The sequence below is a fragment of the Nicotiana tomentosiformis genome, chromosome 4 (assembly GCF_000390325.3).
Source record: "Nicotiana tomentosiformis chromosome 4, ASM39032v3, whole genome shotgun sequence".
NCBI classification, from domain to species: Eukaryota; Viridiplantae; Streptophyta; class Magnoliopsida; order Solanales; family Solanaceae; genus Nicotiana; species Nicotiana tomentosiformis.
In genome coordinates this window covers 104,938,847-104,962,751 of record NC_090815.1, presented here as the reverse complement: position 1 = coordinate 104,962,751, position 23,905 = coordinate 104,938,847, and the positions used below count along the sequence as shown (strand labels likewise).

The 23,905-nt window shown below is 41.9% G+C and overlaps 1 protein-coding gene across 1 annotated transcript; it reads right to left on the bottom strand.

Annotated features, from left to right (window-relative positions):
• Nucleotides 1-22,861: 22,861 nt before the first annotated feature.
• On the bottom strand, nucleotides 22,862-23,401 carry LOC138910285 (uncharacterized). The gene has a single exon (XM_070201514.1). The coding sequence runs from the start codon at nucleotides 23,399-23,401 to the stop codon at nucleotides 22,862-22,864; it is 540 nt and encodes a 179-aa protein (XP_070057615.1).
• Nucleotides 23,402-23,905: the final 504 nt, after the last annotated feature.

Here is a 23,905-nt window from a genome sequence, read left to right as displayed (position 1 = left end):
GATCCACCTTAATCCCCTCAATAGACACCACGTGTCCCAAGAACGCCACCGAACTGAGCCAGAACTCACACTTGGAAAAATTGGCATAAAGCTTTTCCTCCCTCAACCTCTGAAGTATAATCCTCAAATGTTGGGCATGCTCCTCCTGGCTACGCGAGTACACCAGGATATCATCAATGAATACTATGACAAACGAATCAAGATATGGCTGAAATACATTGTTCATCATATGCATGAATGCTACTGGGGTGTTGGTCAGACCAAAAGACATCATAAGGAACTACTAGTGACCATAGCGGGTCCTGAATGTTGTCTTCAGAATATTCAAATCTGAATATTCAACTGGTGATACCCAGAACTCAAATCAATCTTAGAGAACACCCTCGCTCCCTGAAGTTGGTCAAATATATCATCAATGCGCGGCAAAGTATACTTGTTCTTGATTGTAACTTTGTTCAACTGCCTATAGTCGATGCATATCCGCATAGTATCATCATTCTTATTCACAAACAGAACCAGTGCATCCCAAGGAGACACACTAGGCCTAATAAACCCTTTATTAAGAAGCTTTTGAATCTATTCTTTCAACTCCTTCAACTCTGCTGGTGCCATACGATACGAAGGAATAGAAATGGGCTGAGTGCTCGATACCAAGTCAATACCAAAGTCAATGTACCTGTGGAGTGGTATGCCCGGCAAGTCTACATGGAACACATCCAGAAAGTCTCATACTACTGGAACAGAATCAATAGTAGGAGTATTAGTACCAACATCCCTCACAAAGGCCAAATATGACAGACACCCATTCCCAACCATTCGTTGGGCCTTCAAATATGAGATCACCCTGTTGGGAACATAATCTAGAGAACCTCTCAACTTGATCCTTGGAAACCCCGTCATCGCCAATGTCACGGTCTTATTGTGACAATCCATAATAGCATGACATGGAGACAACCAATCCATACCCAAAATCACGTCGAAATCGACCATACTAAGCAATAAGAGATCATCTCTAGTATCTAATCCCCAGTAGTCACTACATACGACCTATACACACAGTCCACAACAATAGTAGCTCCTACCGGTGTAGATATATGAACAAGTGAGACTAGGGACTATCGGGGCATATACAAACAACGAGTAAATAGGATGATACTATAACGACCCGGCCGATCTTTTTGAGTCTTTTAGCTCTGATCCCCTAATTTATGCTTCCTTTATGTTATATTTTGGTTATGTAACTTGTCAGGGTATTTGGTTTTGGTTTCGGGTGAGTTTTGGAGTGAAATAGGACACATAGTCCCTAAGTTGGAGGTTTAAATCGTAGGAGTTGACCGTAGTTTGACTTATGTAAAGATAACTCTAGAATGGGGTTTGGACGGCTCCAATAGATCCTTAGGGTGATTTCTATCTTAGGAGCATGTCCGGATGTTGATTTGGAGGTCCGTAGGTCATTTCGGCGTTAATTGGCGAAAGTTAGAATATTTTGAAAAGTTTGACCGAGAGTTGACTTTATTGATATCGGGGTTGGATCATGATTCCGAAAGTTGGAATAGGTCTGTAATATCATTTATGACTTGTGTGCAAAATTTGGAGTCAATCGAAGTTGTTTTGGTATGAATCGGCGTTGGTTTCAGAATTTGGAAGTTCATAGTTCATAGGCTTGAATTTGGGTTGTGATTCATAGGATTTGTATTTTTTATGTGATTTGACACTTCGAGCGTGTTCGTATGATATTTTAGGACTTGTTAATATATTTGGTTGAGGTCCCGGGGGCCTCGGGTGTAATTCGGATCAAGTTCGCCGCATTTCGAATCATGGATGATTGCTGAATCTGGTGCTTCTGGTTTCCTTGTACGTGATCGCGAGTGGAATAACGCGATCACAAAGAGTAGTTTGGCACTGGGGGAATTTTTCTCTATGCGTCCGTGAAGGGATGTCTGCGATCGCAGAAGGTTGGCTTGCAGTGAATCGCGAATGCGTGGAAGAGGTCGCGTTCGCGTAGAAGGAATGTTGAGGTTGGGGGCTGAGGCAGCTTGTTCTACACAATTGCGTAGCCTGGGATGCGGTCGCGGAGTGGAGACAACTTGTTTATTGCGTTCACATTTTGTTTCACGCGAACATGAAGAGTAAAATGGAGCTGGGCAGAATTTGTCTTGTGCGATTGCGATGTGTAAATCACTAGGCAGTAGAACTTAAGGTTGAAATCGAGGGTTTATTTCATATTTCACATTTTGGACTTAGAGAGCTCGGTTTGAGGAAAAATTTCGAGGGATTTTTAGAGAGAACATTGGGGTAAGAATTTCTAACTCGATTTTTGTTAAACTTCGAGGGATTTTCAGAGAGAACATTGGGGTAAGAATTCCTAACTCAATTTTGGTTAAATTACTCGAATCTATCATTGTTTTTATCCTGTAATTAGGGATTGGAGTTGGAAAAATTGGGGAAAAATGGTAGAACTTCTTAGACTAAGTTTTTGAGTTTTGAAAGGCGAAATGAGGTCGGATTTGAATAATTCTTGTATGGTTGGACTCGATATCGAATGGGTATTCGGATTTTATAATTTTGGTCGGGTTCCGAGATGCGAGCTTGAGTTTGACGTTTTGGGTCGATTTTTCACTTCTTTGAAAAGATCGTAATTTCATTGTTTGAATTAGTTTTCTATAGTTATATTTATAGTATGAAATTATTTTGGCTAGATTCGAGCTGTTCAGAGTTGGAAAATCGAGGGAAAGGCCTTCTAGTGGATTGGTTTAGCGTGGTTTGAGGTAAGTGGCTTGCCTAACTTTATGTGGGAGAATTTTCCCTTAGGATTGGTGTTTTTTGTGATAACTGTGATGTGTAAGAGCCACACACGCAAGGTGACGAGTGTGTACACAGGCTAAATATGAAAATTGTCAGTTTTAGCTATGTAGATTCCTTTCATGTTTTAATTGAGTTACTTTAACATGTTATAGTCATCATATTTAGTCTAATTTCACATGTCTACTTGTCTTATCTCTTACTTGATATTTGCTCTACATGTTTAGTTGAAATTCTTGTTTCCTTATTCCGTATTCATTATTTAACTGTTGAATTCTTACTTGAAATTACTATTCTTGGAATATCTTGTTGTTGAAATTGGTATTTAGTTGCAAAGGCCGTGATTCCTATTGAGGCAAATTGTTAAGTTGTGAAATATCTTTCCATTGAGTTATTCTTCCGGTTATTATTGTTGAGACTTTCTGTACATTGTGGTTGAGCCATGGGCTCCTTATTGTAAAATTCTGTTATTGTTTGGTTTCTCTGGCAATTTGTGATATTGGGCACTTGAGGTGCGATTTGTGGTACGTTGTGATATTGATGGTATAAGGTTTGGATGTTGAAACACATGCGGTGAGATAAGGTGAGCTTGATACGCGTGGCTAGTAGGAGAACTACTAGAAGCCATGCGGTGTGATAAGATGGGCTAAAACGCGGGATGCTACGAAAAATGATTTTCAAAACTAAATGTAAAGACTCCCGCGGTGATATAAGGAAAGATTGTGACTTATTTTTGTGATTTGAGACTACGAGGCGGTACCTCGGCAGTAACTCTTGTTGACATTTTCCCATTCTTTGTACTTGTCTTTGATCGTTATTTTTCTTAGCATACTATTAATTGTCTTTCTCTGTGTTGCACTATTTTCTTAGTTATGTGTAGCTAATCTTGGTATACTATTCGTTGTTTCAATTTCATTACTGTCTTTATTACACTGCCTACATTTGTTCAGTCTTTTATTATTTTCAGTAGGGCCCTGACCTGACCTCGTCACTACTCTACCGAAGTTAGGCTTGGCACTAACTGGGTACCGTTGTGGTGTACTCATGCTACTCTTTTGCACATATTTTTGTGCAGATCCATAAACTTCTTAGTAGCTCAGGCATTAATTGGGATTCTACTGTGTAGACTTCAAGGTATATCTTCCGGTGTCCGCAGGCCTCAGAGTCCCCCTCTCTCTAGATCTCTTATTTCATTATCCTTTATATATAGATATGATGTATAGGATTATCCAGTATTCATACTTAGAGCTTGTGACTTGTATTACGCCGGGTCTCAGGATTTGTATATGCTGAGTTGTAATGTTATTTTTATATAGATGTTGAGTTTGAGACTTATATTTATTGTTATTTCAATTATTCCGCATGTTATTTGGCTTACCTAGTCTTAGAGATTAGGTGTCATCACGACGTCCTATAGAGGGGAATTGGGGTCGTGGGAGATATATAGGAATAAGTAGAACCAGGGTCAAATAATGTGGAAGCATCCCTGTGGCACACTAAAACAATACCTGTGATCACTGCGTTTGAAGCAACGACCTCTGGCCTGGCAGGAATAACATAGAATCATCGACCTCTGGCCTCTGGCCTCTGACCTCTGGCCTCTGACCTCTGGCCTGCGTTTGAAGCAATGACCTGTGATCACTGCGTTTGAGAACTCTATTGTGGAACCCCACTCAACAATCTAGGGCAATCCCTTTTGAGATGACTCAAGTCCCTGTACTCGAAACAATCCCTCCTGTAATGAAGCCGCTGCTCCTAATAACCCAAGGAACTGCCTGTAGTAACCTGAGAAGACGATGCATGATAAGAACTATCCACCGATAATGCACTGAATAATGACCGACCCGAACGATCATTGTAAGAACTGTGGCTAACTGATGCACCACAATGAACTGGACAAGCCATCTAAGCGGACCTATAAGGACGAACCCTACTGTGGTGGGACTGACCCCAGAAGAAGCACCGCTGAAACCACCCGAACCACGACGCCTCTTGGCCTCCCTCTCCTCACTCTCCTGACTACAGACCAACTCTAGCCGCCGAGCAATATCAACCTCCTCATCAAACCTAGCACCTGATGCATTCTCCCAAGTCATAACAAAACGCAACTGATAGCTGAGGCCATCAATGAACCCTAATCCTATCCCTCTCTATGGGAACCAACCATATCGCGTGACGAGCCAACTCTGAAAATTTTATCTCATACTGGGTCATAGACATGCCCTCCTGGCGTAGCTGCTCGAACTGCCTACGTAACTCCTCCCTACGGGTCGATGGCACAAACTTCTCCAAGAAGAGAATGGAGAACTCATGCCATGAACGTGGTGCAGCACCGGCTGGCCTACCCTGCTCATAGGTCTCCCACAATCTGAAGGTTGCCCCCTCAGCTGAAAAGTAGTAAATGAGATCCCACTAGTCTCCAGAATAGTCGTCGTATGAAGAATCCGCTAGCACCTATCCAAGAAGTCCTGAGATCCTCTGACTCAGCCTCACTGGATATTGGAGGCTTGAGCCTCCCAAACTTCTCTAATCTCTTCTGCTCCTCATCACTCATAACGGGATCCACCTGGGTCTGAGCAACTGCAACCGGCTGGACTGGTAGTACCGATGATGTCTAGAGTCTCTGCAATTCCTGCTCTAGAGTACGGGCAACGAGAGTCTGAGTACCTCCTACGGCCTGAGAAGTGGCTGGCGCGGCTGGAACTGAAACCACCTGAGCAAGGCTAGTGCAAACAGTCAATATCTGGGCCAAAGCTTCCTGAAGGCCTGGAATCACAATAGGCACATCTGGTGCCTGAGCTGGTCCCACCGGCTCAACCATATATGGAACCTGCTCCTGAGCTGGAGCAATTGGTGGGTCTACAGGTGCCGTTCTAGCTACTGTACTAGCTGCACCTCAGCCTCTACCACTAGTCATGGCCCCGACCCCTCGTGGCACTAGCTGGTGGTATTGGTGGCTGTCTGCTCGATCCGATAGCACGTGTCCTCACCATCTGTGAGAGAATAGGATAACAGAAGTTTAGTTTCTGAAATCAATAAATTTGCATGACAAGAATACAAGAATATGAAGTTTCCTAAGGGTTTGGCAGTCTCTCGAAGAAGTACAGATGTCTCTGTACCGATCCTCAAGACTCTACTAAACCTGCTCATGACTTGTGAGACCTATGTAACCTAGGCTCTGATACAAACTTGTCATGACTCAAAACTCAACACGTCGTGATGGCGCCAATCACAGAACTAGGCAAGCCGACAATCACCATAAAACTAAGCATTTTGTATTAAAAATAAGATGAAGCAAGTTTATTAGTAATAGCTTTTATAATTAGACGATATGAACAACTGCGACTCGAATACAAACTTTCCCAAAATCTGGGTGACACTGAGTACATGACCATCTATACAATAACATAGTCTGAAACACTATCTAAGAAGATAGAACAATATAAGTAAAACTAAAAGATAAAGGAGAAGAGTCAAGGTCTGCGGACGCCAAAGTAACTACCTCGATAATCTCAGAACAGTTAAAAACTCCAAGATCAGCAACCACCGTGCCCGGAAATACCTGGATCTGTACATGAGGTACAGAGTTTAGTATGATTATAACCAACTCAATAAGTATCATAAATAAACAAGGAAAGGTAAGAGAAGCTTAAATTATTGATGATACTAGCTATTCTGGTGTGGTTCTGCCTTTATAAACCAGCACAGAACAACATTTAGAACCAACTGATCAAATTTCGTGAGCAGAATATCCGTGTGTGCATGTGCACAATTTCTCAAATACCCTGCTCAGACAATATCATGGCATGTAGAGGAAGGAAACAATTAAATTAGATAAATGATCAAGAAAATGCAAATTTCACACGCTACACGGACAACTCATGTGCTAACAATAGAACCTGCACGGATAACTCACGTGCGACACGGACAACGCACGTGTCAATAATATCAATATATGGATTCGCAGAAATAACTCACATGCCAATAATATCAATATATGGATCCGTATGGACAACTCATGTGCCAATAACATAGTCCGCCCGGCATAGTCACAGGCCTCCCGTCCATACATATCATACAGAATCAACTAAACAAGTATACATGTATATGATGAATAAAATAAGATTCTCATGCTCGTGGACTGGTATAAATGACATGCTAAAGTGTAGGCATGTGCAAAGTGTGCTATCATAGCTAGAAATGGCAATTTCATCACTGAAAAGTATTTATCAAGTTTGTTCAGGGATTAAACCTCTATGTAGCCTCATCATGGCTCAAATAGATCACATAAACTGTTACAACATGTGAGATATCATAGCTTAAAGCTTAACAGTCAGTTCTAGGCTTATAAAAGCCCAAACACTACCCGAACATGAATATATGACCCCGGTGCCCGCACATGGGCTCATCCCCACGCATGTGCGCACCCAATAGTACGTAGCTATCACAACAATTCAGGCAACTGGTGCCTCATCCGAGTTTAAATACGATACTTACCTCAAGCAAATCGAATCACTCCGCTAGCAAGCCCTTGCCTCGCAAATCAGCCTCCGAACACCTCGAATCTAGCTACAAACAATTCGATGCAATCAACTCAAGCTATTAGAATCAATTCTATATGACAATGCTAAATTCTTAATCAAAAGTCAAAAAGTCAACTCAAAAGTTAACCCCGAGCCCACGTCTCGGAATCTAATAAAAGTTACAGCATGCAAACACACATTCAACCATGAGTCCAACGATACCAAATTTACCAAATTCTGACACTAAATCTTCACTCAAATCCCCAAATTTCATTCTCCAATCCCTAGCCCAAAACTCCCAAAATTTCACCTTTAGAACATATAAACTAGGTGGGAAATTCAATGGCATAAAAGTGATCAAAAGTGGCCTACATCAAAAAATCACTCGAAACCCCCTCAAATATTGCCTTAATCCGAGCTTGCAAAGTCCAAAATGACAAAAATATCGGAAACCCTTCTAATATAATTCTCTCCAGGGCCTTTCGCGCCTGCGCTCCACTTAACCGCATCTGCGGTCAAGCTTTTGCGGTCAAAGTTCCGCATCTGCAGAGTTACACTAGACCCCCGCCCTTTCGCTTCCGCAGTGACAAGCCCGCACCTGCAGGTGCACTTCTGCGCAAAATCGTCCGCTTCTGCGGACCCGCCTCTCAAGTCCCCATTCCGCTTATGCGACCATCCTTCTGCATTTGCGAGCTTGCAGATGCAGTATTTCCCTCGCACCAGCGACCCATCAACAACCCAGCCAAACTCACTTCTGCGATGCCCCCTTCGCTTCTGCATCCTCGCACCTACGACCAAGACCTTTGCAGGTGCGATCACACCAGTCCAGAACTCATCAGCCATCTTTTAAAATCAAAATTCAATCCGCTAACCCTCCAAAATCCACTGAATCCCCCGGAACTTGATCTCAGCCAAGTCACGCCTCTATTCGGGATTGTAAAACGATTGATTGCAATAATAATACCCAACAAGGAGTCGGGATCGAATCCACAGGGAGCTGAGAGTGGATTAGTGGTATATATTTGGAATAAGAATGTGAAGTATCTTGATTGCACTTCCACAAAGATGGTTTTGTTTTTACTTCTCAAATAACACTAAGGTTTGCAATTCTAAAATATAAACCTAGAGAATATTGTTTTTGTTGTTGTTTTCAAATAATGTAAAAGACCTAGGGTTATGACCTTCACCTAGGTGTTTGCCTAATGGGTTGTAAGCTTTAAAGCGTGTTTTGTTAGTCGGGGTGTATTATAGCTATCAACACACAATTACCTACTTAATACCTCACGGTAAGAGAGTGGTTTTTCCCAATTTGACTTTCTCAAGTCCAAATGGGTATCGTACAAAACAGTTGATAAAATGCTCAAGTCGAGTTTTACTATCTCTAGGTTCAACCCTTTAATTGGGACTATCAATCTCTTGATTTCATCCCAAATTCTTGTTAGCCAAGCTTTTCTAGACTAAATCTCTCTTTCTCTAGTAGAGACCAAGTCAAATAGGCTTGAACTAATATTTGCAACCAATAATTCTACAATTAATAGCAAGGCAAGGCTAAATAATAAACACACAACCATAAACATGCCCTAAATCAAATACCCATTAGGTTCACACACTAGGGTTGGGTCACAACCCTACCTAAAAATCTAGCAACTCATATTAGGTAAAGAAGAAAATAAAGAAGAAAAGATGATAAAACTCATATTGCAAGATTAAAAGATGAAAATCTAATGTTAAATCACCAATATAAGCTAAAGTTTCCTAAATAGGTAAGGAAAAACGGCTACAGTACTTTCAATATTCAAAACTTGACCTAATTTCATCATAAAAGACTATTTATACACAGCTAAAATTTTCGGACAAAATCGCCCTTTCGAAGGTTCTGCGGCCGCACAATTCTATGTGCGGTCCGCACTTTGCTGCAGCTCTTGATAGGAGTGGTTTCTGCGGCCGCACAATTCTGAACTGCGGCCGCACTTCTTGAATTCTGCGGACCGCACAATTCTGGGTGCGGCCGCACATTTGATTTCTGCGGCCGTACAATTATAGTGCGGTCCGCATATCTTGATTGTCTTGAATTCCCAACTCTCTGAACCTTGACTTCGGTGGCCGTACAATTATTGTGCGGTCCGCACTTTGCATTGCAGCACTGTCAAATTTTCTTCTTGTTCTGCGGCCGTAGACAGAATTCTGCGGTCCGCACTTTTGCGTTTTTGCTTGATTTTTGTCCTTGTTCAAAATCACTCCTCTTGAGTTGAATTTCATTGCTTTGGCTCATTTTCCAATACTCCTACAAGTAAGCATATTTCATCAGTTTTTGGGAATACCTTTAAGCATTTTTGAACTAAAACGAAAGTCAAAAGGCGCAAATAAGTAGTCAAAATCCTCACTTATCAACTCCCCCAAACTTAAGCTTTTGCTTGTCCTCAAGCAAATAAGGTAATTCCCACCTCCACAAGAATATAGTTGTTCCAACTAAGCTAAGGTGAATCAAACACATATCAATTGGGACCAACAATTACCCACACACTCAAGAATCATCAACAAGGCAATGTTTTGAAGGTTAAAGCACAAATAGCTCTAATGTGACACTTGAGCATCAAGAGTTGACTTTACTCGTCAAAGAAGTTTGAACTTTCATGTAGGTCACTATGGATCTCAAATTCCTCCTCCTATGCTCTTCATTAGCTCATCTAACTTAAGAATGTAGCACTCAATTCAATGATTTGTGAAAAGTTCGCTCATCACTCTCAAAAGAATGTCACAAGCACGACTCTAAGTACCATATGCTTGCCCCTCATGTAAAGCACCACTAATGTAAGTTCACTCGGCTTGAAATCACATAGGGCTTTTTCTGCATGTAATGAAGGCTTTTGGACTAAGGTAGGAAATGTTGGAATAGAACGGGTTTATCTTTTCTTAAGCACTCCATTTTCTCATTTTGGCTCATACTTTGCCGACTCTTTGAGTCATTTCCTTTTTCCTTAGGGGAACTAGAGAGACTTGACATCACTCTTTCTTGGTCATGATATTCATTTTCTCCTTCTTTGTTTTCTCCATGCTTCACACTTTTGCTTTTCTTTGAATCCCTTCAACTCTTCAATTTATTCACTTTCTTTTTGTGTATTTCTTTTGTTCTTTCTTTTCCTTCATTTCTTTTCTCTATTTGTACCTTGATACCACTTTCAAACTCCTCGTCTCTCCCCCAAACTTATATTTTCGCCAATTTGCTTCTCATGAGTGTTAAGGAAAGCTCGGGTGCCAAGAGAGTGTCACTACAAAACGGGTAAAGGCTTGTAACAAGGTTATCAAATGAGAAAGGCTTTAGGCTTAAAAGGGTTGACTAGGGATAACACCATTGGTGGGCCATGAAAAATTTCAAAACGGGTCAAGGAGAGCCTACAATCCTTCTCAAGCCAAGCAAAACTTAGAATTTTGCCTAGAAACACATTCAGGGCAAGTTCTAGACCATTCGCGCGGGTACTTGGACTTGCAACAAAATATATCACCTCTCACACAGTTGGATTGTTAAAGAGGATAGAGTCTAGGGCACACAACAACCATATTCAAGATTGAAAATCACTAATTGTTCAACTAAACCACTCGATGATTGCCTAAGTCAACACAAGAGTCACAAGGTCACTAACAAGAGCCATTTCTTTTCAAGAGCTTATTTTTAACCATAAGCGTGTAGTTAAGTGTGTTGGTACCAAGTGAATCATGCTTAACCCTTTTTATTCATTATTACTACTGTTTTTACCTAAACATCAAAACAGACTCAATCCATTAAGAAGGTTGTCACGTCATCCATCGTTGGAAAGAGCCACCCGGTTCACACAAAAATAACCTTTGGAAAGAACCATGGCATTAATAAAACCAAAGGCTTATTGATCACTTAAATATAAAAAGAAGCTACCAAATCAACAAGAAGCTATTAAAGTAAATAATAAGCTAAACTACTAAGAAACAAAATAAAAAAGTTATGAAGTAACTACTGAAAGCAAAGATGAATATACAAGCCGAGAATGGGAAAGAGAATATATACATCAATAGAGAGGGAGGAATATATACATAATGAAAAGGAAAATAAAGATTAAAAAAGAAAGTATTATAGTTATTACAGGCCAATGTCATATCAAATCAAAATGGACCACCTTCCTAAATAAGAATAAGCATTGTCCTCAATGCTTAACAAAAATCAAAATAAGGGAGGGAAGAGAGTAAAAAGAACTCCCTATGTGGTCTCAGTGTGCATGGCAGCATCACCACCCTCAGGCTCCTCCAACTGGATTTCATCATCCTCTGCTCGGGGAGTAACGGGGTTGGTGAACATCTAAAGCACCTCCTCAGTAGTATGGGCAGCAAGGTCTGGCTCGTCAGACTAGCCAGCTGGTGCCACTGGTGCTTATGGTGCTGATGGGTCTTCTGGTACTAATGGATCTGTCTCCATCAATAAGTCAAATGGAAGATCACCAGCTGTTGCTATCTTGGTCACCTCTTTTCTCAACTTGTCCGCTGATTTTCTTGAGGTCTATGATTTCCTCATCTTCTTCACCTATTTTCCCAACTCCTCAATAGCTCCCCCATGTGTCACCAATGCATCCATGATGGTCTTCTGATTGTCCAAGATCTTCTTCAATGTTTCCTCCACTGACGGAGGAATCTGTGGTGCTGCTAGGGTAGAAGACTAAGCTGCAATGATACTGGATATGTCAAACAGCTTTGCAGTAGCTGTCTGTATCCAGTTGTTAAGACTCGCCAATGTCTGGGAGACTCGCAGCGCAGTGAGTGGATATGTAGAGGAGGAAGGCACTGATACTGATGCTGATGGTCTAGAGGATGGAGGTGGTGGCATGTCAGCTGTCTCGATGGAAGGACCAGCTGCTGTGGAAGGCATGGAATCTGTAGAAGGCATAGCAGCTGAATCTGCAACCACCACCGATGGCTTATCAGACTGGCCTATGGTAGCAGTTGACTTACCCTTGAGCTTCGGGTTCCTTGGGTCCTTCAAAGAATACCAGGAGAAGGGCTTCTTAGCCCGAACCTTCGTATCAAAGCACCTCGGCTCCACCCCCGCATCTGTGAGATACTCCGTGAGGGTGTTAGGATACAGGTAGGAGCTCTCACCCTGTCTGACAACAACTGAAATGTTGGACGACATGATGTCACCCACATTGATTGGGTACCCGGCCATGATAGATCCCACCAAGACTGCCCGGGGGATTGGAAGATTGTTCTCATTTTGGCTCGGGTCTATGCGGCTGCATACAAATGTTTGCCACCCTTTTGCTTCAAAGTTGAGGGTAGCTCGTGCAATGGGAACCCCCACTGTAATGCATGGTGGAGGTAGTCCTGGGGCCTCCAAGATCTCTGCTAACCAAGGGTGAGCTGCATCACCCATTGAAAACCTTTCCTAGTACTGAACTGGCTCCACCTCCTCAAGCCCCAAGTAGGTGTTCAGAGTGCTTTGATCAAATCGAACCTTCAAGTTTCTCACCTTGGTCACTTTAGTACCCTTCTTGATATGTGCCACATTGGCATAGAACTCCCGTATTAAATGCTCATTGGCAAGGATCTGCGGACCGCACAATTCAAAATTAGACGGAACTGAACTTAGGTTTTTCAATTTTTTGCACAATTTAGATATGGTATTGGCAAATTAGACATGATACATGATTTACGCAACACCCAATGAGCACATATGAAATTACCCACATAATTTTAAGCACACATGATAAATCATCTGACATTTAGGCCTAAAGATAACTATACTAATTAAGAACAAAAACTAAGAAAATTTGGAAAACTTTAAACACGAATTGAACATATCAGTGATGAAGGATGCAAGGGAGAATCTAGGACGATGAAATGAGTGTGATGTTTGAAACAATTTTTGTGCATTGTGCTTGCTTAGGTGCCAAGAGTTCAAAGTGTGTATAGTTTGGAACAGTGAGAGAATGGCCTATTTATAGGTTGAAAATGTGCAGCTGAGTGCGGCCGCACAACTTTGTGTGTGGTCCGCACTCTGTACCTAGTCCCTCTGAACATCTGCGGTCCGCACAAAATTGGGTGCGGCTGCAGATATTTGTGCGGGGCACACAATTTCAAGTGCGTTCACAGATTTGCCATTTCTCTGCAATTGCAAACTTCAGAGAGTTTGTATTTTTGGTTCTCCAGTTGTGCGGCCACACAAAGAATTTTGCGGTCGCAGAATCCTTTCTGCTCTGGCATGCAAGATTGTGCGGTCCGTACTTTTTCAACACTTAGCCATTTTTTCGAGCACAGTTCCTGCAAAGCACACTCATTCCTGTAATTCACTTCAAAACCAGTTAGCACAAAACAAAACCTATCTAAAAAGAAGAAAAACATGAATAAAAAGAAACATGGGTTGCCTCCCAAGAAGCGCCTGATTTAACGTCGCGGCACGACGCAGATTACCATCAATCACTTGAAATGAATTAATTCCACGACGTGGACATTATCAACTTTTCCAAGATAATGCTTCACCCGGTGACCATTGACTCTAAACACTTCATCATTTTTATTCTTCAAGTCTAATGCACTAAAAGGTGTCACACTCACAACTTCAAACGGGCCACTCCATTTAGACTTCAACTTTCCCGGAAACATCCGTAACCGAGAATTGAACAATAACACAAGATCACCTTCTTTGAACTCCTTGTTCCGAATATACTTGTCATGGGGGTACTTCATCTTCTCCTTGTATAAGGAAGAACTTGTATAAGCATGGTACCGAAATTCATCAAGTTCATTCAATTGTGTCACCCTTAAGTTGGCGGCGACATCCCACTTAAGATTTAGCTTCTTCAATGCCCACATAGCCTTGTGCTCAAGTTTCACCGGAAGGTGACAAGCTTTCCCGAACACCAATCGGTATGGAGACATCCCAATCGGTATTTTGTAAGCCGTCCTATAGGCCCATAGAGCATCATCAAGTTTTTTCGACCAATCTGTCCGGTTGGCATTCACTATCTTTGACAAAATACTCTTGATCTCCCGGTTGGAGACTTCCGATGATAGGGGGTCGTGACTTTGTGAGTGAAACCATACTTGGTGAGTAAGGTATCAAAAGCTTTGTTGCAAAAGTGCGATCCCCCATCACTTATAATGGCCCTTGGAGTATCAAATCTTGTAAAGATGTTCTTTTTCAAAAATGCCACCACACTTTGAGCTTCGTTGTTGGGTAGAGCCATGGCTTAAACCCACTTTGACACATAGTCCACAACTACCAAAATGTAGGTGTTCCCACAAGAGCTTACGAATGGTCCCATGAAATCAATGCACCACACATCAAAAATGTCAATCTTCAAGATGGTGGTGAGGGGCATCTCATTTTTCGTAGAAATCCCACCGGTCCTTTGACATTCATCACAATGCTTGACTAGATCACTAGCGTCCTTGTAGAGAGTAGGCCAATAGAATCCACAACTCAACACTTTTGCCACCGTTATCTCCCCCCTCCCCCCCCCCATGGTAACCACCATATGGTGAAGAGCGGCAAGCACCAAGAATTTCCACTTGTTCCTCCTCTGGAACATATCTTCGAATCACACCATCGGTACAAATCCGGAAGAGGTACGGTTCATCCTAATAGTAGTCAAGGCAATCTCGTTTGAGTTTCTTCCTTTGGTTTGAAGAGAACTCATTCGGTACAATACCACTCACAAGATAATTTGCTAAGTCAGCGAACCATGGCATCTTGGTCATTGAAATGGCTAGAAGTTTCTCGTCAGGAAAGGAGTCATTGATTTCAAGGCCGTCATGTGGCCTCCCCTCCTTCTTCAATTGAGACAAGTGGTCCGCCACTTGGTTCTCACTGCCTTTGCGGTCTTGGATTTCTAGATCAAACTCTTGCAATAAAAGCACCCACCGCATTAACCTCGCCTTTGAATCCTTTTTGCTCATTAAGTACCGAAGCGCCACATGATCGGTGGGGACAATCACCTTTGTACCCATCAAGTACGGGCGAAACTTCTCCATAGCAAAGACAATAGCAAGTAGCTCTTTTTCGGTCACTGTGTAATTGACTTGGGTATCGTTCATGGTCTTACTAGGATAGTTGACCGGATGGAAGATTTTGTTGATACGTTGCCCCAAAACTGCTCCGACCGCCACATCACTTGCATCACACATGAGCTCAAAAGGCAAGCTCCAATCTGGTGCGGTGATAATGGGAGTAGTAGTCAATTTGAACTTGAGCAATTCGAATGCCTTCATGCAATCCTCGTTGAAATAGAATTTGGAATCCTTCTCCAAAAGCTTACACAAGGGGTTCACCACTTTGGAAAAATCCTTGATGAAACGGCGATAGAACCCCGCATGACCCAAGAAGCTCCTCACTCCCTTCACGGATGTAGGGGTGGGAGTTTATAAATCACTTCTATTTTGGCCTTGTCGACCTCAATACCATGCTTTGAAATTTTGTGGCAGAGAACAATGCCTTCCTCGACCATGAAGTGGCATTTCTCCCAATTCAATACTAAGTTTGTCTCCTCACATCTTGCCAAGATCTTATCCAAATTTTTCAAGCAATCATCAAAGGAATTCTCGACCACGGAAAAGTCATTCATGAAAACCTCAAGAAAATCCTCCACCATGTCAGTAAAGATAGCCATCATACACCATTGAAATGTCGTCGGTGCATTCCATAATCCAAATGGCATCCGCGAGAATGCGAAAGTACCATAGGGACATGTGAAAGTAGTCTTCTCTTGATTCTCTGGAGCAATAAGAATTTGATTGTAGCCGGAATAACCATTAAGGAAACAATATAAAGTACGGCCGGCCAACCTATCAAGCATTTGATCAAGGAAGGGAAGTGGGAAATGATCATTCCTTGTGACTTTGTTGAGCTTGCGATAGTCCATACACACTTTCTACCCGGTCACCGTTCTTGTAGGAATTAACTCGTTCTTATCATTGGTGACCACCGTCATGCCCCTTTTCTTTGAGATACATTGCACCGAAGAGGTCCACGAACTATCGGAAATGGGGTAAACAACCCGGCATCCAACCACTTTATGATCTCCTTTTTTACCACCTCTTGCATTGCTTTATTTAGTCTTCTTTGATGTTCAACGGAGGGTTTGGCATCCTCTTACAAAATAATTTTGTGCATGCAAAAGGCAAGGCTTATACCTCAAATATCCGCCAATGTTCATCTGATAGCTTTCTTTCTCTTTTGTAGCACAGCCAATGTGGAGTCTACCTGCACGTTAGTTAAACAAGAGGAAATAATAACCGGTAAAGTAGAACAAGGGCCAAGGAATTCATACCTGAGATGTGGAGGCAATGGATTTAACTCGGGAGGCTCCTCGATTGAGGGCTTTGTTGGAGGAGTCTTCCGATTTTCAAGATCCAAAGACAATTTGCGGGGTTCATAAGTATAGGACCCCATTCCTTATAATGCATTCACATATTCCACATAGCCATCCTTCTCATCATCATCAAGGTTGAGCAAAACGGCCTCCAAAGTATCGTCCACATTCATCATGGCACTAGTATCATCAATAATCACATCGGCCACCAAGTCCACAAACGAACAAACTTCATTTGCTATTAGGTTGACTCATAGATTTGCACACATGGAAAATCACCTTTTCATCACCCATCCAGAAAGTGAGCTCACCGACTTCCACATCAAGAAGAGCCTTCCCCGTAGCAAGGAAAGGTCGTCCTAGAATAATAGGCACCTCATAGTCTACTTTACAGTCAAGAATCACAAAGTCCGCCGGGAGGATGAATTTATCAACACGAACCAACGCATCATCAATAATACCCAATGGTCTCTTCATAGTACGATCCGACATTTGTAACCTCATAGATGTGGGTCTTGGTTTCCCAATTCCCAAAGTCTTTAAAACTGAGTAGGGCATCAAATTGATACTTTCCCCAAGAACACAAAGAGATTTTGCAAAGTCGGCACTTCCAATAGTACAAGAGATTGTGAAAGCACCGGGATCTTCTAATTTAGGAGCCATTGAGTGCACAATTGCACTCAATTGATGTGTCATCTTTATAGTCTCACAATTCATCGACCTCTTCTTTGTCACCAAATCCTTCATGAACTTTGCATAACCGGGCATTTGCTCTAAAGACTCAACCAATGGCACATTAATAGATAGGCTTTTCATCATGTTAATGAACCTTTTGAATTGGTTCTCGCCATTTTGCTTAGCAAGCCTTTGAGGGTATGGAGGAGGAGGCCTTGGCATTGGTGCCTTAGCCTTTGGCACTACCAGTTCCGGTATGTCTACAATGTGCTCCCTAGACGGATTCACTTACTCTTGAGTCTCCTCCACATTTTCATCAATATCAATTCTTACTTCATCATTGGCTTGCACCAAATTGTTTGGAATCTCATCTTCTTGAATCACTAGTTCATCATCCACAATTTTTCTTTGACTTGAGGTGGTTGCATCCCCACCTTTTTCACTCCTTGTAGTCACGACCATGGCATGTACCGTATTTTTTCCACCCTTTGGGTTCACCACCGTGTCACTTGGTAGTGCCCCTTAAGACGAGTGTTCAAAGCTTGCGATATTTTTCCCAATTGGACTTCCAAATTGCGAATTGAAGTGTTATGAGAGGCTAGTTGAGCATTAGAGTCGGCATTCTTCTCCGTCATTTGTTTAAACATGTTATCAATTTGCCCCATCTCATTGTTGAAAGAGCTGGGACCATGGGAAGGATGAGGAGGCGGGTTGTTTGGTTGTTGAAACATCGGGGGGGCTTTGAAAGCCCGACCCCCGATTCCCTTGATTATTGTTCCACCCCCTTGGTTGTTGCCTCCCCAATATCCTTGACTATTGTCACCCCAATTGCTTTGGTTGTTTTGACTATTTCAATTTCCTTGATTGTTTTGATTGTTCCAATTACCTTGGTTGTTTTGATTGTTCCAATTCCCTTGATTACCGTGAGATCGCCATTGTTGTTGATTCGGTCCTTGAGAGTTGTTTCTTTGCCCTTAGAAGTTGTTCACATATTGTACTTCCTCCTCTTGTTCATTGTAAGATTCATCTTCGTCAAACCCACTATCTTCTTGCACATATTGTTCTGCACGGTTTTGCACCTGTTGACCCTTTTGCCTTCTCTTGTTTACCATCATGTTGACACCCTCCATTGCATTTACTTACTTAGAACCTTAAACTTGTTGAAGTTGAGCTTTGGCTAATTGATTCATTGTAGTGGTCAACTCGACAATTGCTTGCCCATGATCATGCAATTCTTTATGTAGGTGAATCACATTTGGATCACCTTGAGGAACATTTGCTCTACTTTTCCATGCCGATGAAGTATCCGCCATTTCATCTAAGATTTTACAAGCTTCGGCATATGGTGTTGTCATGAAATTCCACCGGCAAGTTAGTTGACCATGCATTGATTGGTAGTATTGATCCCCCTATAAAACGTTTGTTGAATCATATCCTCCGTAATGTCATTGTTCGGGCACTCTTTCACCATAGTTCGGTACCTATCTCATATCTCATGCAAAGGCTCATTGGGTTCTTGTTTGAATGTTAGAATCTCGTCTCTAAGAGTAGCCATATGCCCGGGAGAAAAGAACTTGAATTTCTCTGCCAATTCATCTCATGTATGGATGGAATGGTTTGGCAATCTTTCTAACCAATCCAAGGCTTTGCCCCGTAGTAAGAAAGGAAATAGCCTCAACCTTAAAGCATCCTTGGAGACATTTGTCTGTTTACTCCCCCAGCAAGTGTCAACAAATCCTTTTAAGTGTTTGTACGCATTTTGATTCGGAGACCCGGTGAAGAATCCTCGTTGCTCTAGCAATGTGAGCATAACATTTGTGATTTGAAAGTTGCCCGCCCTAATGCGGGGTGGGACTATGGCACTTGTATACCCTTCATTCGGAAACACATGATGTGGAGCCGCTCTTGGTGGATTTGGGGGTGGAACGGGAACGTTGTCTTAAGGCGGTCGGCCTCATCTATTTGCTTGATGTTCAAGAGGAACTCCTTCAACTTGGTCATCTTCCACGTCCACATCCCCCAAAGGCATGTTTCCAAGAGTATCATTGTTGTTGAGAGCTATTGTTTCACCTACAGTTGTTTCACCAAAAATATTAGTAATATGGAAGGAAAATAATACATATCACACACAAAGCCAAATATATAGCGGGTGACCCGGGTTCGATCCCCAGCAACGGCACCAAAAATTGATCTCGTCCAAGTCACACCTCTATTCGGGGTTGTGAAATGGTCGATTGCAATAATAATACCCAACAAGGAGTCGGGATCGAATCCATAGGGAGCTGAGAGGGGATTGGTGGTATATATTTAGAATAAGCACGTGAAGTATCTTGATTGCACTTCCACAAAGATAGTTTTGTTTTTACTTCTCAAATAATGCTAAGGTTTGCAATTCTAAAATATAAACCTAGATAATATTGTTTTTGTTGTTGTTTTCAAATAATGTAAAAGACCTAGGGTTATGACCTTCACCTAGGTGTTTTCCTAACGGGTTGTAAGCTTTAAAGCATATTTTGTTGGTCGGGGTGTATTATAGCTATCAACACACAATTACCCACTCAATACCTCTCGGTAAGAGAGTGGTTTTGCCCAATTTGGCTTTCTAAAGTCCAAATGGGCATCGTACAAAGCAGTTGATAAAATGCTCAAGTCGGGTTTTACTATCTCTAGGTTCAACCCTTTAATTGGGACTATCAATCTCTTGATTTCATCCCAAATTCTTGTTAGCCAACCTTTCCTAGACTAAGTCTCTCTTTCTCAAGTAGAGACAAAGTCAAATAGGCTTGAACTAATAGCAAGGCAAGGCTAAATAGCAAGGCAAGGCTAAATAATAAACACCCAACCATAAACATGCCCTAAATCAAATACCCATTAGGTTCACACACTAGGGTTGGGTCACAACCCTACCTAAAAATCTAGCAACTCATATTGGGTAAAGAAGAAAATAAAGAAGAAAAGATGATAAAACTCATATTGCAAGATTAAAAGATGAAAATCTAATGTTAAATCACCAATATAAGCTAAAGTTGCCTAACGAAGGAAGGAAAAACGGCTACAGTACTTTCAATATACAAAACTTGACCTAATTTCGTCAAAAAAGACTATTTATACACAGCTGAAATTTTCGGACAAAATTGCCCTTTCGGTGGTTCTGCGGCCAAACAATTCTGTGTGCGGTCCGCACTTTACTGCAGCTATTGATAGGAGTGGTTACTTCGGCCGCACAATTCTGAACTGCGGCAGCACTTCTTGAGTTCTGCGGACCGCACAATTCTGGGTGTGGCAGCACATTTGATTTCTGCGGCCGCGTAATTATAGTGCGGTCCGCAGATCTTAATTGTCTTGAATTCCCAACTCTCTGAACCTTGACTTCTGCGGCCGCACAATTATTGTGCGATCCGCACTTTGTATTGCAGCATTGTCAAATTGTCTTCTTGTTCTGCGGCCGCAAACAGAATTCTGCAGTCTGCACTTTAGCCTTTTTGTTTGATTTTTGTCCTTGTTCAAAATCACTCCTCTTGAGTTGAATTTCATCACTTTGGCTCATTTTCCAATACTCCTGCAAGTAATCATATTTCATCAATTTTCGGGAATTCCTTTAAGCATTTTGGAACTAAAACAAAAGTCAAAATGCGCAAATAAGTAGTCAAAATCCCCACTTGTCAGGACCTCAACCAAATATACCAAAAAGTCCTAAAATACGATACGAACTTAGTCGAGGCCTAAAATCACATCAAACAACAACAAAAACACGAATCACACCCTAATTCAAGCCTAATGAAAACTAATGAATTCCAACTTTTACAACCGATGCTGAAATCTATCACACCAACTCTGATTGACCTCAAATTTTGCACACAAGTCGTAAATGACACAACGAGCCTATTCCAACTTCCAGAACCAAAATTCGAGCCCGGTAACCACAAAGTCAACTCTTAGTCAAACTTCTCAAATCTTCAAACTTCTAATTTTCCAACTTTCGCCATTTCAAGCCAAAATCACCTACGAACCTCCAAATCAATATCCGGACATACTCCTAAGTCAAAAATCACCCTACGGAGCTATTGGAACCGTCAAAACTCTATTCTGGAGTCATTTACACATAAGTCAACATCCGGTCAACTCTTTCAACTTAAGCTTCCAACCTTGGGACTAATTGTCCCAACTAATTCCGAAATATCCCCGTAACCAAACCAACTACCCCGGCAAGTCACACAATAATAATTAAGCATAGAATAAGTAGTAAATAGGGGAGCAGGGCTACAACCCTCAAAATGACCGGCCGGGTCATTACAGTGTAATTTCTTAAAATTTAAAATGTTGTCAACTAGTACATTCACACAGCTTCATCCTATGCGGCACCAAATCTTTGGTTAGACAAACAAAGCAACTCAATAGTTAGTTGTCAAATATCAATGGGGGGAGGGGGTCTACATAGCCGAGTCCATAACCAAAATAATGGCTTTTTGGACTCAAAACACCAAAATAGGTGAAACAACTGACTGGGAATATATAGCGCATGAAATTCATGCGCTATACCTTAACAACACGTTTGTCCCCGTATTTACATAATTCGTGATTCCTGAATTGGCGAATGAGGAGCGAGGACACAATTGCTCCCCGAGTTTACATAATTCACACGTCGAGTGGTAAATTTCAATTTTTCTTGTTGTAGTATGATTATTTTTTTACGTATCATATTCGTACTAACACTTATATCTTCCAAAGGGGTACCGACCAGATATGAATCTTACAAGTTATGAACCAACCAACAGTTGGAATATACCTAATTTTGGTGGTTTGGCTCATGCTGGTCCATCCGTGAGTCATCAGCAACTCGATAATGTGCATCATGGGCTATCTACCAATTATGAATTGTAAGTTAAGAGATACAGTTAATATATTATATTGGGTTGACTTTGAGAAACTCATTATTTTATTGGTTGTTCAGTGAAAACGAGCAACATAATGGTCATGTCCTTACTCAGTTGCCCAAAGACGATATATTTAATCAGGATCTAGCAGATTCACAGAGTCAGGAAGATGATAGTGATTATGACAACAATGCTGATGAGTGTGGAGATGAAACACCCTTCCCTGATGAGGGAGACGATGATAAGGAACCGCGCTTTGCTAATGAGAATGAGAATGAGCAACCTGATTTAACTAGGAGCATGATGCCGCAAATAAGCATGCTCCATATATACAGACTCCACCTACCGTTAGACCTAGAGAGTATGAGTCCCATGTGCCCTTTCATTTAAGGGAGATTCACTACCATGATAAGTTGCCCAGTATTTCGGATATGGATGCCCTTAATATGGATGCCCTCAATATGGATTCCCTACCATGAAGCCTAACAATATCGCGAATGTAAACCTAAGCCAGCTGCTCTTAAGAGTAAGTAGTCACCACTGGAATGAAATGAGATGACTTGGTCAATCTATCCACAATCACCCAAACTGCATCGAACTTCCTCTGAGTCCATGGGAGTCCAACAACAAAATACATAGTGATCCGCTCCCATTTTCACTCTGGGATCTCTAGCTTTTGAAGCAATCCACCTGGCCACTGATGCCCATACTTCACCTGCTGACAATTTAGGAACCGAGCTACGTACCCTACTATGTCTTTCTTCATTTTCCTCCACCAATAATGCTGCCTTAGGTCCTGATACATCTTCGCGGCACCTAGATAAATGGAGTACCACGAACTGTGAGACTCTTGGAGAATTAACTCATGCAAGCCATCTACATTGGGCACACATAGCTTACTATGCATCTGTAATACATCGCCATCTACAATAGTGACCTCCTTGGCATCACCGTGCTGAACTGTGTTCTTAAGGACAAGCAAATGGGGGTCGTCATACTGGCGCTTTCTGATACGGTCATAAAGAGAAGACCGAGAAACCACACAATCCATCACTTGGCTTGGCTCAGAAACATCCAATCTAACAAACTTGTTGGCCAAGGCCTGAACATCCAAGGCTACTGGCTTCTCTACTATCGGTAGATATGCTAAGCTGCCCAAACTCTTCGCATTGCGACTCAAGGTATCAGCCAGCATGTTGGCCTTTTCGGGATGATATATAAAGGTGATATCATAGTCCTTAAGCAACTATAACCACCTCCATTTCCGCAAGTTAAGATCCTTCTGTTTGAACAGATGTTGTAAACTCTAGTGATTGGTGTAGACCTCACAAGGGACGCCGTACAAATAGTGCCGCCAAATATTCAAGGCATGAACAATAACTGCTAACTCGAGGTCGTGGACAAGATAGTTCTTCTCATGCACCTTCAGTTGTCTAGACGCGTAGGCAATCACCCTATAATCCTGCATCAACACCGCGTCGAGACCAATGCGTGACGCATCATAATACATAGTATAAGACCCCAAACCTGTAGGCAATACCAACACTAGGGGTTGTAGTCAAAGCAGTCATGAGCTTTTGAAAGCTCTCCTCATACTCCTCGGTCCACCTAAATGGAGCACCCTTCTGGGTTAATCTGGTCATAGGTGCTGCAATAGACGAGAAACCCTCTACAGATAGACGGTAATACCCCGCCAAAC